At 38.4% G+C, this 15,188-nt stretch overlaps 1 protein-coding gene across 1 annotated transcript in view; it reads left to right on the top strand.

Moving 5' to 3' along the window:
* The first annotated feature begins 11,880 nt into the window (after positions 1 to 11,880).
* LOC140950021 (G2/M phase-specific E3 ubiquitin-protein ligase-like) overlaps positions 11,881 to 15,188 on the top strand; it is a 4,855-nt gene continuing 1,547 nt past the window's right edge. Inside the window, exons 1-4 of the mRNA XM_073399183.1 lie at positions 11,881 to 12,261; positions 12,380 to 13,038; positions 13,360 to 14,450; positions 14,859 to 14,954. Coding sequence (XP_073255284.1) covers positions 13,881 to 14,450; positions 14,859 to 14,954 — 666 coding nt within the window. The 5' untranslated portion in view covers positions 11,881 to 12,261; positions 12,380 to 13,038; positions 13,360 to 13,880. The remainder of the gene's footprint in view (positions 12,262 to 12,379; positions 13,039 to 13,359; positions 14,451 to 14,858; positions 14,955 to 15,188) is intronic.

Here is a 15,188-nt window from a genome sequence, read left to right as displayed (position 1 = left end):
CAAAACAGCTGTATCTTGTCCACACTTTTCCCACATACCTGACTTTAGCACTTACGAGCAAAGACGCACGTGAATCTATTAAAATGCTCCTTTAGTACCGACAATGGGCCAATTCCTTTTAAGTTCATTCACCAATTCCTAAATGTATTTGTCATCTTTCTTTAATCTTTCTAGGCTGCAAGTAACAACATTTTTGCGCAACATCTCCTTTCGCTCTCGACCTCAGAACAATTCAGCATCGCTCAAAGTCTTATTGCGACGAAAACCCGTTATAGTACGAATATTTTAAACAGTTTTCATCTCCGGACTTCAAACTTCCAAATTTAGATGAGGTAAAAATACTGAACATTCAGATTAATGTTTGAGATCGTAAAAGTGGGATAAAGTACCTTGCTAGCGGAGCTTTCTTTCCAACATGCCTCTTACCTTGTACAGGACGTTCGCATGGCTGACATTCGCCTCGCTTCTCCTTTTTACTTGCCTTGTTTACGTTAGCACGTATTGCGTGCCTATTGCAAATTTGCTTCAAAACAAGCCATCTCGATTACTTTATTTGGGGCACGCCCAAATAACAAGAGATGTAATATATCATCTGTAATAACACCAAAGAAAATTTCTTATGGGAGCCCGAGAAAATGAATGTCAAATTTCACAAAATTACATCTTTATATGAAAGAGAGACAGAGATTTACCTGTGTTTTCACAATTATTTTGAAATTTGACATTCATTTTCTCGGACTCCCAGGAGAAATTTTCTTTGGTGTTATTACAGATGACTAATTACATCTTTAGGCCTTAAAAAATGTCAAAAAGAATGCAAAATTCTTTAAACTATTCTGGTACAAGGTTTTTGTCCACTGAGAATAAAAATTACTCAATTTCCTAGTGGATTCCGTCTTAAAGTTTGCAAAAGGTCTTGCATGATTTTTTTCCCACAGGGCGGCTTAACCCTTTAAGCTCTAAGAGTGACCAGTGTCAAATTTCTCTTTGTAATATCACTCCTTCATAAAACAAAGTGGTCATGGGAATTGAGGACATGATCACACAGAATGAATCTAATTGATACTTCAACGAATTCTCCCCACTACTTCTATTGAAAACGTATAAAGATAACAAATCAGAATTTGAATTTTGATATTAGGGTTTAAAGGGTTAACCTATATTTTTTTCATTTCAATTTTTCTGTTAGGGAAGCGAAATTGATCTTTTTAATGTGACATGTAATGCACTGGTTAATAGGTTCCTCTGTAAACTTTTTAAAAACAAGAATGACGCCGGAGTTTTTTTCCCGGTAATGTGATGACCTGTTTATATCAAAAGGTTGTCAAAGTTTAGCTACCTTATTTTAAGAGACCCACACTTGTTGACCACCTTTAATGAGGGGGGAGAAAATGATGAAATGTTGGGAGTAGGGAGATTACAATGAGAAGGTAATTTTATGGCTTTTCTTTAACTTGCGTCATGACAAGGCCGATGGGGGGACAGAGAAAATGGCGTACACTACAATCCCCTTAGGTCTCCTGGGACTCCCTTGGTCGCAAAGAAAGCATGGGATCAAACTTTGACGCATCTCAGGTTAACAGGTTTAAAACTTGGTGACGATCGCAACACACAACTCCTGCACTTAGTTGTAAAGGAAGTTCTCTGTCCTTCAGAGCTTCGCTCTAACTAATAGCTGGTCCTTAAAGGATTTTCCCTTGCGATATGATATTCTTTAAAGATTTCTCTTAGCCTCCGTTATTTTTGTGTAAGGTGGATTTTCCCACAGTATTTTCTTCAGTCTAAGCAAAGGCGCTATTTTGTAACAAAAGGTAGTGGTTTTTTACGTGCAGATTTGTTGCTGTGTTGAAGGGCTGTTTTCCTGTCGGCGAGTTTTAACTCAGAGAGGTACTTTCTCGCAATAGGGACCGGGTTAGCTTCTTTTTACCTGGCGATTTTCGAAATCTTTGATAGTTTCCTTAGAAGTGGTTTGAGCATGAGAGGAACAGACCTTAGACGCATGAGCGCTTCTCCTTTAATTAAGCATTTCTTCACGCCTGGTGGTTGCCACTAGTACGTGAAAGGCTTCTGTACGTTGGCTCATGGGCCCCTGGTTGGTTTATGTGTTTGCACATCTAGGATTGGTTCCTTGTTGAATCTAATCCCTTTGTACACTTTTGTGTCTAAGAAAGTGATCTCTGTTTCTTACATCTTAGCCGTCAATTTGATAGTATTTGCCTTTTCCACAATTTTAGCCCTTTATTTTGTCTAGGTTCCATAGGGAAAACACATCGTCAATATATCTTTTCCAAAACAGCGGTTCAATTAGCCTGGGTGCCCAGAGACTTTTTATGTGCGGTTTGTGGTTTGGTAAAGCCGTTTAAAGTGACCCGCGTGAAAAGCTTTTTTTCTCGCGGCTTCGCCTATAGTGCCTTCTGCCTTCGGCCAAAGATCTGTTGGCCTGCAGCGATCGACACGGAAGCATCCCACCGCACCCGAGAAAAATCCTCTGGTGACCAGGGTGCGGTTCAATACAACTCTGTCTTAATATCTGGTCTTCTATTCTGAGATGTTAGCAAAAGCAACGGCCATCTTTGTTCCCATGGCTGTTCTATGGGTCTGTAGGTAGTTGCCACCGCAAAATTGGAATGAGTTTTCGTTATATAAGATAAAGTATTTCTCTTAGATACCTGGTAGGTACCCCGGGGGCTGTGGGGGGTACTCTCGGGAATTTTTGGTGAGCGTGAGCCGCCCGGTTCTTAAAATCCTGACCCTATTTCACACTAAAAAAATGTTATTTCCCACACCCGTTTCAGACCTGTCTCTTAAATCCATGCCCATTTTCAGACCTGGTATAGGTAGAATTTAGACTAGAGCTCAAACCAGATTTCTGAAAATCCATTTCGAATTCGCTTATTGCTCTTTCTTTCTGATTCATTTGGAGTTGAAACGACAAATACATCTACATCTACATTTAATTAAGTTGGTAAAATCTGTTACAGACGTTGCACCAACTATTAAAAGAAACGATCATAAAATATATACAATGCTCGGATAAAAAATTAACAAATAAAATCTGATAATACATATACAAAAATAAGGAATCATAATATAGGGCAAAAAGTATGAAAGTAAAAAAACGTTTGGTAATTCGTAGCTACAATCGGCGACGAAATGAGTTGAGACACCTCGCCCAAAACTGGCTTTTTTACGTTTTATTAACTTCAAAGGGAGGAAATATAGCTTTCCTCCCCCATCCCCTCCGTGCAATGTTGTGCCCTTGTTCTAGCTACCTGTAGAAAACAACAAACACCCCAACTTTGAATGGAGGGGACAGGGGAGGGGTGCGGATTCTTTTGTTCTCCGAAATTACCCTATTTAAGTACAATGTCTCAACAATTTTGTCGCCGATTGTAGGTAGGGGAGTAATTTGAGTTAAAGACAGCCAAGGAGTTTGACTCAACTATCAATCCGCGGGTAGCTTTAGCATAGCCTTATGGTCCATATGTTCATACACTCCCGTAGTTTCCTCGAAAACCATACCCAATTCCCAGTGGAGGATCCAGGGGAGGGGCCCGCCCCCACCCTGATTTTTACGCAAAAAAATGTTTTTTTTGGCAACAGATCCCCCTCCCTTTATCTAAGGGTCTGGATGACCGGGCTCCCCCTTATCTCAAGGACTGGATCTGGCACTGATTCCAGACCAAAATGGGCAAAATCTATACCTGTTTAAGACTGAAACTGCGCAAAAACCCTACCCTTTGAGGCGGCACATACCTATATGGCTTATATAAGGGAGTACTCCCCCGGGGTGGGTGTATGGGCTTTCCCTCCATAAAATCTTCGTATGCATACATATGGTGGTTAGGCCTTCTTCGTGTGGTACAAGCTCTGAAGGTCATTATACTTCCTTTACCACTAAGTGCAGGAGTTATGTGTTGCCCGCCGTTAATTTTTAAACCAAGTTTAGGGAGGAGGGAGAAATTGCCCCAAAAAGTAGGGAGGAGGGAGATTTACCGTCCTGTACCTCCCCCCTCTTTAATAACCCCTTCACTTCATCAGTTGAGGGAACATGGTGAAAAATTAATCCTATATTATTTTCTGTGAAGTATGTTTTCGTTCATCTCCATTAAGGGATAATGAATACTACTCAGGTTAGCCAGCAGAGATCAGATTGACATGCTTACTCGTTGCCCTCTGGTCAGTGCAAACTACAACTTCTGTTCGAACATGCACTCCATGCAATGGCAGATAAGGTGGTCTTATTCCAATCAAATTTGCCATCAATGCCCTGCATCTGTGGGAATTGTTTTTCACCAAAGCCTTGAGTTGAATAATGGAGTATTTTTTTCTTAAGCAGCAAAGTGACAAGGTAAATACCACAGTATATAATATAGTATGTGCCACAGATGATTAGCTTGGGTAAATCACTACTTATACTCAACCATCCCCTAGGGAGAGAGAAAGCACCACATTGGAACCTTCATATAATGAAGGGCAAAGGGACTGGCAGAATACGTCATCTATATTTACTATATATTTACTATATAATTATCAAAACCGACGTCTGTGTTATCTGCCGAAGCCGATAATACAGACACGAGGTTTTGATAGTTCATGATATCATGCGAAAACCGAATTCAATAATTCTTTTATTATACATTTTTTAAACAATAGGCAAAAGAAGACATTCATCTGTTGAAAAATGGCTTATTTCAAAACTAAGGTGAAAGTGACACTGATAAGGTTAACCAAGATCATTTAAAAATTTTAAAATACAATAATAAAACTTTTGTCTCAATAAAGTATACATTAAAATAGTTTTTGGAATCTTTTTCCTCAATTAATCGACATAATTCATCCTCAGAAACAGAAGCGAAGCGTTCAGCCATCTGTTTCTGAGGAGAACACTCCAAGGGGCTTGGTAACCAGGCAGAAGTTGAACTTGACATGGTAAATGCAATATCTGCAGGAGATATTGCATTTATCATGTCAAATTCACAAGCTATTGTGAATTGATTGAATGCTCTTGACCAATCAGATTTTTCATAGTGAGTCTGATGTATAATAATACTATTTATAGGAGCGTAAATACCGTCCATTATTAATCTACCGTCGACTTGGTTATATAGTGGTTCGTCATATTGAAGTTGCACTTCACTGGTGTAGCTTCTTTGACTGTCATCAACGCAAGGAAGAAGAATGTTTATTTGTTTCACCACACATCTCCGACCATATCACACAAATGATTTTACTCTGAAATGATGATAAAAAGTTATTTTTGGTGACAGGGACTGAGCCTGAACTAGAAACCAGTAAACAATATCACTGTGAAAAACTTTGAACAATTGATTTTCTGACTGTGTTGATTTTTTATGTTTACACCACTTATCACTTGCATGTAAAACTACCGGAGATTCGCGTGATTAACGTCTTTTCTGAAAGCTTGTGAGAGAACACATCAGAAATAAAGCCCAATAATTGATCTTCAAAATCATACCAATAAAAAAGTATACAAATAAAACGAAACGAGCACTTGAACATATCGCCCTTGAGATAATTTAGTATTCGACGAACATGCAGCGTCCGACGGTACTTTCAAACACGAAAAAAAAAACATGTACTTAGCACCACCTTACCTTTACGCAAATTCCTTCCCAGTCTTAAGGTGACATTGTAGCAAATCATCTGTGACATTGCTTGGATAAGATCTTCCTGAGGAACGGGAAAAAGACAAAATCATTTGCCGAACTAAAGTCCTGCTTAGTTTTTGTGCGTCCGCCATGAGCATTTTGAGCATTGAATTTGATTGGTCGCAAATAATAGCCACGTGACAGCTGCGCAACATTTTTCTTCCAGCAAACATACATCAACGACTTTTTTATTGTCAAAATAAAATAAATATTGCTAAATACGTTTTCCAGTACGCATGTAGTCATCAAATAGCACAAGGAAAAAAGTAAAAGAATAAAACAACAGAGAAAGGATACAAGTTGACACATGTACTGTTCGCAACTGGTCACCCATCCGGTTTCCAACCATGTTCCTTCAGGGCTTTTTAACTTGAGTAGCACACTTAGTTTCGCCTCTCACGTAGAAGCAGAGTTTTCTTACATAACCTGTGCTCAACACCGAGTTTTTGCGAGGGATTGCGAGATACGTATTTCTTTCACCGGCGAAAAATGTCTGATTGGTCGACGCGCGACCACGTGATATTGTTTATCGAGAGACGCGCGCTGCGGTGGCGGGAAAATTAAATTGGTGTTATCTTTTCGCGTCAGCGCTTTTTTGTTTTTGCAACAATTTTTCCGTTAACGTTATTACTGCCGCAAGTTCCGTTTCCGGTTTGTTTTTTCAATGGCTCAAGTACGCTATTTATTTCTTTTGTCGTTTTTTGCCGTGTCCTTTTTTTTTTGGTGCGGAGGGGATGCGAGGAAAGTGCATTCAATGTGGCACAACAAAATCCTCACGCTTTTTCGGGGAAAAACACCATCAGAGATGTAGAGGCTGTTACAAGAAGTCGGTAAGTTAATTTGTTTCCTTGTTTTCACAGGCCATATTCATAAATTATTTCCCCTGTTATATGTTTCTCTTTTATGGCATGTGTAAAGAAAGCGATAAAAGGTCAAAACTGAGAACAGCTTTACGTTGATCAATATAAGACAGGCACTTAAATATAACTTACAAACACCTGACAAGAGGTGAAAAAAATGTGAGTTGTCAATAAGTAAATGTAAGGAAAACTCTCAGATTGTGTTTTGCTTATTTCCAAAAAACAAGAAAAAAAAAAAACGAACTACCTCCCTGAAGCTAGGATTTTAATTATGGTACAAAACAGTTTCGTACAGGGAAAGGGAATCCTAAAGGGAATCCCACATAAGCCTGCTTAAAATTTTAGCGTAAAAAAAAAATCAATATTAATATTGACAGCATAACTGACATCAAAGACATTCTTGGTCTGTGATTACCAGTTATAAGATATAGGTAAAGCCTTTAGGCTTAACTTGCACTACCCTGATACTTCTTAAAGGTAAGAAATACTCGCCAAACTGGGTAAGATCGAAATTCATCTTGACAATATAATGATCTTAAAAAGTGAAAATTGTCAGATATCAAAATATCAATAAGAAACGACAAAAGAACTGAGAAGAAAATCTCTGGCGGAATCTGTAAAAATAATTGATTTTCACTCACTTTTGACTTAATACTTTTTATTTCTCACCGCTATTTCGATGGTAGCGAAACTAAATGCTTCTTTTAAATACGAAAAGTTCCATATGTGAAGTTAACACCGAAACTTGTAACGAACGGCTACAGAAGCTGAAATGGATTTTGTAAAGTAGATTTGGCAAACTCTTTTCCTTTTTTAATTCAACTACGTGCACCGTAGTTCAGTAAATTTTTATCTTAGAAAGATTTTCCGAGTTTTTTTCGAGACTTTCTTACCACGGTTCAGCGTTAAAGTTCAGCGTTGGATTATAAATGTAAAAGCTTAAGCGAAAACATTTTCGGGTCCGCTCAATTAAAAACAGGCTACCAAGCGGAAACAGGTACTCTTTTCTCTTTTAGATTAATAAATTTTTCATGGCCAGTTATAGGCAACCTTCTGTGACAATGCCTCCTTGCACAATAATTTCAACTCACTCTTATAGTAGAGCAGATATGTGCTTCAATTGTTCACTTTCTGTTAAAAGCATGAAATTTGGCATGATGATAGTTTTCAAGGCCCTAAAAAAGATAGGATATGGTGCCATCTCCAAAGAGTCCGTTAAGTGCGAAAAATAAGACTTTTTATTATGGCGGCCATTTTGAACTGGAAGTGAAATTAACATTTTCTTTAAAACGTCTGAATTTTAGCAACATGGGTAAGAAAATGTCAGCAAATGCCTAAGGCAGCTGTTTTTTCATGCTAAGAGATATTATTTCAACGCAAATTGTCTAAAAAGTAGAATAGAGATGATATAAGTGGCCGCCAGCTAGACCGGAAGTAAAACTACCAGAGTCGGAACTAGACTGCAAGCAGTCTCTCTTTTTCTTCAGGTTTATGGCCATTTGCGTGTCTCGCGTTTTGCTCGACGGACTACAGAAAAAAGAGAGACTGCTCGTAGTCTAAGTCGGAACTTTTAAGGAATGAGCTTAAAATTCTGTTGTGCCTGCTAGTTTTCTTTTCATCACGTATAATCCATTACTAAAGTTGAGCCTACTTTGGCTATGATACAGAATATCGAAGAAGAACAAATGATATCTCAGTGACCTAGGGCGCGATCCATTCAACCAAAATTTCCGGAAATTTCGGTCCAAAACTCAATGGATCGGTACGGTCCAACCGGAAAAGTTTCGAAAAAACGGGTCCACCTTTTGAGGTGGTCCTCTTTTCCCGGTCGGACCGGTTAGAATTTTGGTTGAATGGATCGCGCCCCTAATGACTTGATACTTCATCCAGGCGAGTGCTTGTAATCGAAAAAAAGATTTGGGGATCGCCTTTCACGATTGTCACTCTTCTGGGCATAGCCCTTCTTACGAGCGTACTTTACTAGTTCCACCCTCAACAGGAGAGTCGCCACTCTCCTCTCAGAGATATCCAGCCCCAATCTTGCAGACTAGGAACCGAGATGCTTGGTACCAGTGCCTGCTGACTCCATATGTGGCCAGCATGGTTCGCCGTGCCCTTGAAATGTTTAAATAATGCAGGCCGGGTCAAAGAAACTACTTTTGGCTTCGTCAGTTGACGGTAAAGAACTACTTTTTCTACCGTATAGAAGAACGTGTAAGCGAAAACAACTCCGATTATTTCTGGAGGTGACCAGAAGTATTAACCTTGACACATCCTGTGAATGCATGGAACGGAGGAAGTGAAAGTGCAGCTTTTTTAGTAAACACGTTAGCAGTCTCGTAGGCTGCAAGGTAGCGTAGATGTACATTAGTACCAAGATATATGATAAGGAAGCTAACTTGACTTCATGGTAGAGAAGCTTCATGGGTAGTTAGAACGGAGAGTGGACTCAACGAAAATGTCTCGGACACAAACAACATATAGAGAGTTAAAAGAAGGGAATCTGCTTTGTGATATAGCATAACAATAAATGCTTTCTAGCGAATTGACTTCAAACGATGCAGGGAAAAGACTGGACGTCTGGCCCTAGACGACATGCGTTGCTCAAGGTGCAAGGAATCTAAAAAGCACCTGCTTGTTTCGATCTTTACAAAAGAACTAGCTTTTTCCAGTTTCTTAGTATAGCTCCTGATACACGTTTACCCCAGATCTTAGTCTTCAAGCTGTTCTCGGCGCGACATATTTGTCACATACTATATCCAAGAGAATACGTTTTACATGCTCAGGGCATTAACGTAAGTGATGCACATTCGGAAAACGCTTTTTCCTTATTTTCTTGCATGTGGACTTTAGCATGATAGTCAGTGCTGCTCAGTCCATGATGATTAAATGGCATTCTGGGGGTGGTTACATTGAAGATTAGAGACTTAACTCTCACTCTTGTCGAGAGAGGCGCAGATTCACTTGATAGTGAAATACAGCTGAATTAAACCGCCACCCAGTTAGCTCCAGGTGGATGAAACACCGGTCTACTGAGCGGGAAGCGGCGGTTTCAAACCCCGGCCGGACCAATTGTCGATCAGGATCTTTAAATAACGGGCGAGAAGTGTTGCCCGATGTCATCTGCAAACGGTTAGACTTTCTAGTCTTACTGGAATAAAAAAAACCTGTAGGCCCCTTCTCACGGTCCTTGTTCATATAATATGCTGTGGGAAGTTAAAGAACCCAGACACTGTTTGTAAAGAGTAGGCTGAGTAGGGGACCCATTTACCTTCCAAACGGATTTCCCGGAAACTTTTTGAAAATGGTAAACTTTGAAATGAGCAGACGTTATCGTGAAAGCAATTTCAATCCAATATGTACATGCACAGAGTGTTATTTATACTCCTCAATAACACAAAATGGTGGAGCTATTATACCTCAAATTACTTTGAAAACCGCAAAGTATTCTGCATTCTAGTTAATAGTGGATCAACTCTTTTAACCCTTACAAGTTCTTCAAACTGGTCTTTATACATTTCCTTAAAAGGATAAGTTGAGAGAATTTGATAAAAGATCAAAGCATTTTCTCTTAGGTGATAATTTTATTAATTCTAAGAACCTAATCTCTTGACCTTGTATGGATATTGTGAGTCAGAAGAAGATTGATGTTGGTCACCATTGGGACTTAAAGGGTTAAACCAAGTAAAAAGGAATAATTTGTTTTTTGCTTGTTTAATTTGTTCGTATGTTTGGCCTTTCCTATGCTTAAAAATGTGAATCATTGTTTCACGTTTGTTTTAAATTCACTACTGAAATGAATTGCTTTGAATGAGTTGCATTTTCCATTTTGGCCCGCTTTTACCTCCGGTTCTTTCATTTAAACCGCTAATTTGTAACACGGTTGACTTTTTTATATGACATAAATTTCCGGAAAAACATAGAACAAGCAATTTTGTCGTCATTTTGACCTTAACATGCTAAATTTCGTGTACTTTCGGTTAGGTGATATTTACTTCCGGTCAAAATGGCGGCCATTTTAGTAATAACTCCAAAAGCCGGTTTAACAGGAAAAATTTGCAATGGCACCACATCACATATTAATAGCCACGATTAGTTTATATAATAAACAATTTCATCGTTATTTTGGCTTAAAAAATGCTTAATTTTGTGTACTTTCGGTTAGATGATATTTACTTCCGGTCAAAATGGCGGCCAGTTTAATTTTCACTCCAAAAACCAGTTTGACAGGAAAAATCTGCGATGGCACCATATCACATATTAATAGTCATAATTAGTTCTGTCATTCCTGAAAATTTGGTGCTTTTAACAAAAAGTGAACAATCCGGCCCCAAATCTGCACATATCCGCCCCACTATTAAGGCTTCGATAGAAGCAGATAGCCGATGAAAAAATATCGCTTATAAAGCTTACTTTATTCGACCGTATTTCACGTCGTTAACTTGATTTGGAGTTTTGGTGATACATCAGTTTCATAGTCATCCAACTGACTTCGGTCGATGTAAAGACATAATCATGATAATTATGTTAATACAAAAATCAGTTCGTGAGAGACGCATTCCATCTTCTAAGGAGTTAATTAGTACACTTGCTTGAAAGGATGTTTTCAAAAACGTCGGTCACTAAGGCCTGACCAATTCCAAAAAATAAAACCAGGTCGGTTGAAGTCTCCACATTTTTCATGTCTAGGTTTACGCTTTACTTACAACATTTGCACAAAGATAAAAAATACTGGTCACCGCTTTTACAGTTAGAGAAACAAACGAAAAGAACGTACCAACGGAACTGTTAATCAAACTAGACTTTAGTATGCATTCAAATAACGGTGTTACCCGCTATCAAAACATCTTTGGATGAATCAAACTTTTTGACACTTCTGTGATAGTTATTAATTTTTAATATTAGAGACAATTAACGTACCTGGATTTAGGAAAAATAATACAAGGTTCCAACAGTAGTGCAGGTCCGAGAATATACAGCTGTCGCTTTTTGGCGCGGCCTGAAGAAATTGATGTTCCACATGAATTTCCACAGCAAAATCATGTAAAAAAAGTCAGTCCAGCTGGTGAAAAATACTCAGTGTTATAATTATTTACCCCTAGTTCCACGGAAATGTTTTTTCAAAGGGTAAAACGCATATTCGATTTGGGCTTATTTTCTTAGACCATACTCAACCGCACAGTCACTATGGTTGCCGAAATGTAGCAAAATTCGATAAAAATTATTTTCATTCGATAAAAATATATTTGCATTTGATAAAAATATATTTGCATTCGATAAAAATTATTTTCATTCGATAAAATATATATTTCCATTCGATAAAATATATTTTCATTTGACACAAAAAAAATGTTTTTATTCAATAAAAATAATTTTCATTTGATATAATGTTTTCATTCGATAAAATATATTGCCATTCAATGGAATATTTTCATAGGGTAAAAATATTTTCATTCCATAAAAAATATATTTTTATCCCAGAATGTCACGTGGTACTTGTTAGGCCTGGTCGCATAGGACCGATTCGCGCCAAAAATGGTTCGCCTGCCCTAGCCCGGTCTGTTTTGCTGTCGCACTCTGTCGCAGCTTTTTCACAGCTTCACTCAGCTTCACGAAAATGGATTTGAACCGGTCAATAATTCGTTCCGAGGTGAGACAAGCGTTGGAGGAGTATATGCAGTCGAATACCAATAGATCTGCAAATGCAGGGGAAACAGGAAGACTGGAAGGTAGTTGTAAATTAATTTTTTTCAGTGTACCGCCTTGCTTATGCTTTCTTTAAATGTATGAACAGACGAGAGCAGATCTCAAATCGAATTATTTTAGCCGTAAACTTGTTATTTACAGCTTCCCCACGGAACACAAGTACAAGTACAACTAGCCAACGGCTAAACTCTCAAATTGGACAGGTTGTAAACCGTGCCAGGGATATTTTAAGAAGCAATCGATCGTCATTCACACGAACTGCCAGCACGTCGTTTCAGAATGGCGCCACTAGCGCGTATCCGAAAAGACCCCGATTGTCGGGGGCTTCACGTTATGGAAATGTTCTTCCCAAGGATGTGGTTAAAACGGTTGTGCTCTTGGAAAATTCTGGTTCTTCAAACGAATATCCTTTAAAGAATGATACGATAATGTGCTATGCTGAAGTGGATTTCGTCACCACAGATGACGAACGTCTCGTGCGAAATAAAATCGTCGGAGCGTTGAAGACACAAATACCTGACATTGCACCGGATGATTTTGAATTTGTTAAAGTCCTCGGCAAAAGAGTCTCTACTCCTGTTGTAGCTGATGGCTACAACTGGGATTTTAAGCACGTTAAAAACTTATGTGGTCAAGGCAAATTGTATGTCCGTCTTAACAAACAGCAAGAACAGGAAGTGGAAAACATTTCAGACACATTTGAAGCCATCCCTGTGGAAAGGCCTAGTACTATTCTTGCAGATAATAGGGGCGTGTCGTCTGTGAAAGAACCTGCCTGTCAATCTGAGACAGATGACGAGGTATTTACATGTATTTGTGTGATGTCAAAAGTTATTTTGAGCTGTTAGTATTGTCTTACTCTAAAATTCTTAGCCAGACATTCTATTACATGCTACCAAAAAACACAAACAAACAAACAAACAAAACGTTATCACACTGCAATGCGGCCAAAATGAGATATTTTGTATGTTTTCATCAAACTGCCAGATCAACTGTGTCAGATAAATTTGGAAATAGGGCAACATCACTAGGACATAACCGAGGCAAATTTTACCAGTCATATATGAAATAACCCTTGTAATGAGAATATTGCTTCATTTTCTTTTTACCAATGTTTTCAGAATGGCATAAGATGTCTTCGTCAGATGTTTCCACAACACGATGAGGACTATCTAAAAGAAATATTCAGTGGTTCTTTAGACCTTCCAGATGCAATTGATGAAGTTTTGAAGAGTGAAAAGGAGCAAGGTTAAAAATGTTTACTTTATTTAAAGAAGTGTGGGTTTTGCAAGAAGAAGGTAGATGACCTTTGGAAAAATATGCCTATTACTGTGTTACAGTTTGATTTTTACGGTTTGATTTTTAAGAAATACAATCTCGTTCCAAGAGCCCATGTGTCTTTTGATCAGCACGAAGACAAAGAGCTCTGGAATAATCGATTTCTAGTCCAAGGTTTTAGGACTTTTTCACAGCGCATGCGTTGGCGCTGACCAAAAGACATGTGGGCTCTGTGAGTGAGATTGTAAGAAATACGCATGAACACTTAAATCAGTTGAAATGTTATCTTTCATTTTGAGAAATGAGGGTGGTTACACACTTTGACTGGGTTTGATATAGGAGTTTCCAGGGTATTACCACATACATGCCCCACAGTATCACCATAAAGCTAAGTGATGATACACAGGATGGAAGAAAGCTGAAACATTATTTGTCTTTTTTAGCAGTTTCTCTTGCAGAAGTACTACAAAGTCTTGCTGACAAGGTTATTACAGGTCCTGAAATTAAGATCACCATTGACCCAGATGACCTTATAGCTGATACTATTGCATTCTACAAAAATTCTACTGCCTTTGATGCTTCTAAGCGTGTTAGAGTGCAGTATAAGAGCCAGCCAGCTGTTGACACAGGTGGAATCCGTCGTGAGTTTTTCAATGATGCCACAAAAGCAATAGCAACATTTCCAGCCTTCAAATTATTGAAAGGATCAGATCATAGGAAACTCCCTGCCTATAACAGCACATCAGTTCACTCAGGACTAATGGAGGTCCTTGGACGATTGATAGGGCATGGTATACTCCAGTCTTTCATTGGATTTCCTTGCTTTGCCCCTCCAGTGTACTGGTATATTGCGACAGGTGATGTCCATAAAGCTCTGTGCTATGTTACAGTTGATGATGTTAGGGATGAAGAGGCAAGAGAGTTCATAGAGAAGGTACTACTCCAAAAACCTGCGTGTAAGATCCTTAATTAATTGTAGGCAATGTAGGCTGAATAGGTTCTTGGTTAAATTTTAAATTTTTATGACGGAACTGAATACTGCTTCCATAACCCACAGAAAAATAAATTAACTTGGGTTCCATTTATAAGTATACAGTTAAGTCAAACTCCTTGTTACAGTATTCATCATAATTTTACTGTAACTCACATGTGAGAACTTGCTTGATCTTGCTTGGCTAAACAGGTTCTTATATTTTGGGGCATCAAAATTGGAAATTTCTTCCAGCAGGTTCTTAAACCGCTAGGTTCTTACACACAGGTCTTTAGTTTTTAAAGTAATGTCAATAGTAGGAAATACAGGGAAACATATTAATCTACAGTATAAATTCTTTATATCCTATAGTTGTCTGGTGCAACCTCACCTGAACTCCAAGAGTTAAGGCAAGACTCAAATTTCATTTCCTTGTGTAATGAATGTGGCATCTCAACATTGCTGTCAGTAAGTGAAACTAGCAAATAGAAAATAGTACCTCCTATTTTTTGCCTTATTGTATTATTTGTATATGTTATCTCTTTTCATATCCACACTTGGAAATGTTGACAAAAGTCAGTGTTTCCGAATAAATTTAAAGTTAATTACCTGTCAAACTCAACATGCCCTTCCCCCTTCTCTATTCCTGTGTGACTGTAGTGGTTAAAGCAAAGACTATCGGTATGTTATGACCTATTTATT

This window comes from Porites lutea, chromosome 1, assembly GCF_958299795.1.
Source record: "Porites lutea chromosome 1, jaPorLute2.1, whole genome shotgun sequence".
NCBI classification, from domain to species: domain Eukaryota; kingdom Metazoa; phylum Cnidaria; class Anthozoa; order Scleractinia; family Poritidae; genus Porites; species Porites lutea.
The sequence above is the reverse complement of the archived record's forward strand: the minus strand, read 5'-3'. Positions and strand labels throughout refer to the sequence as shown.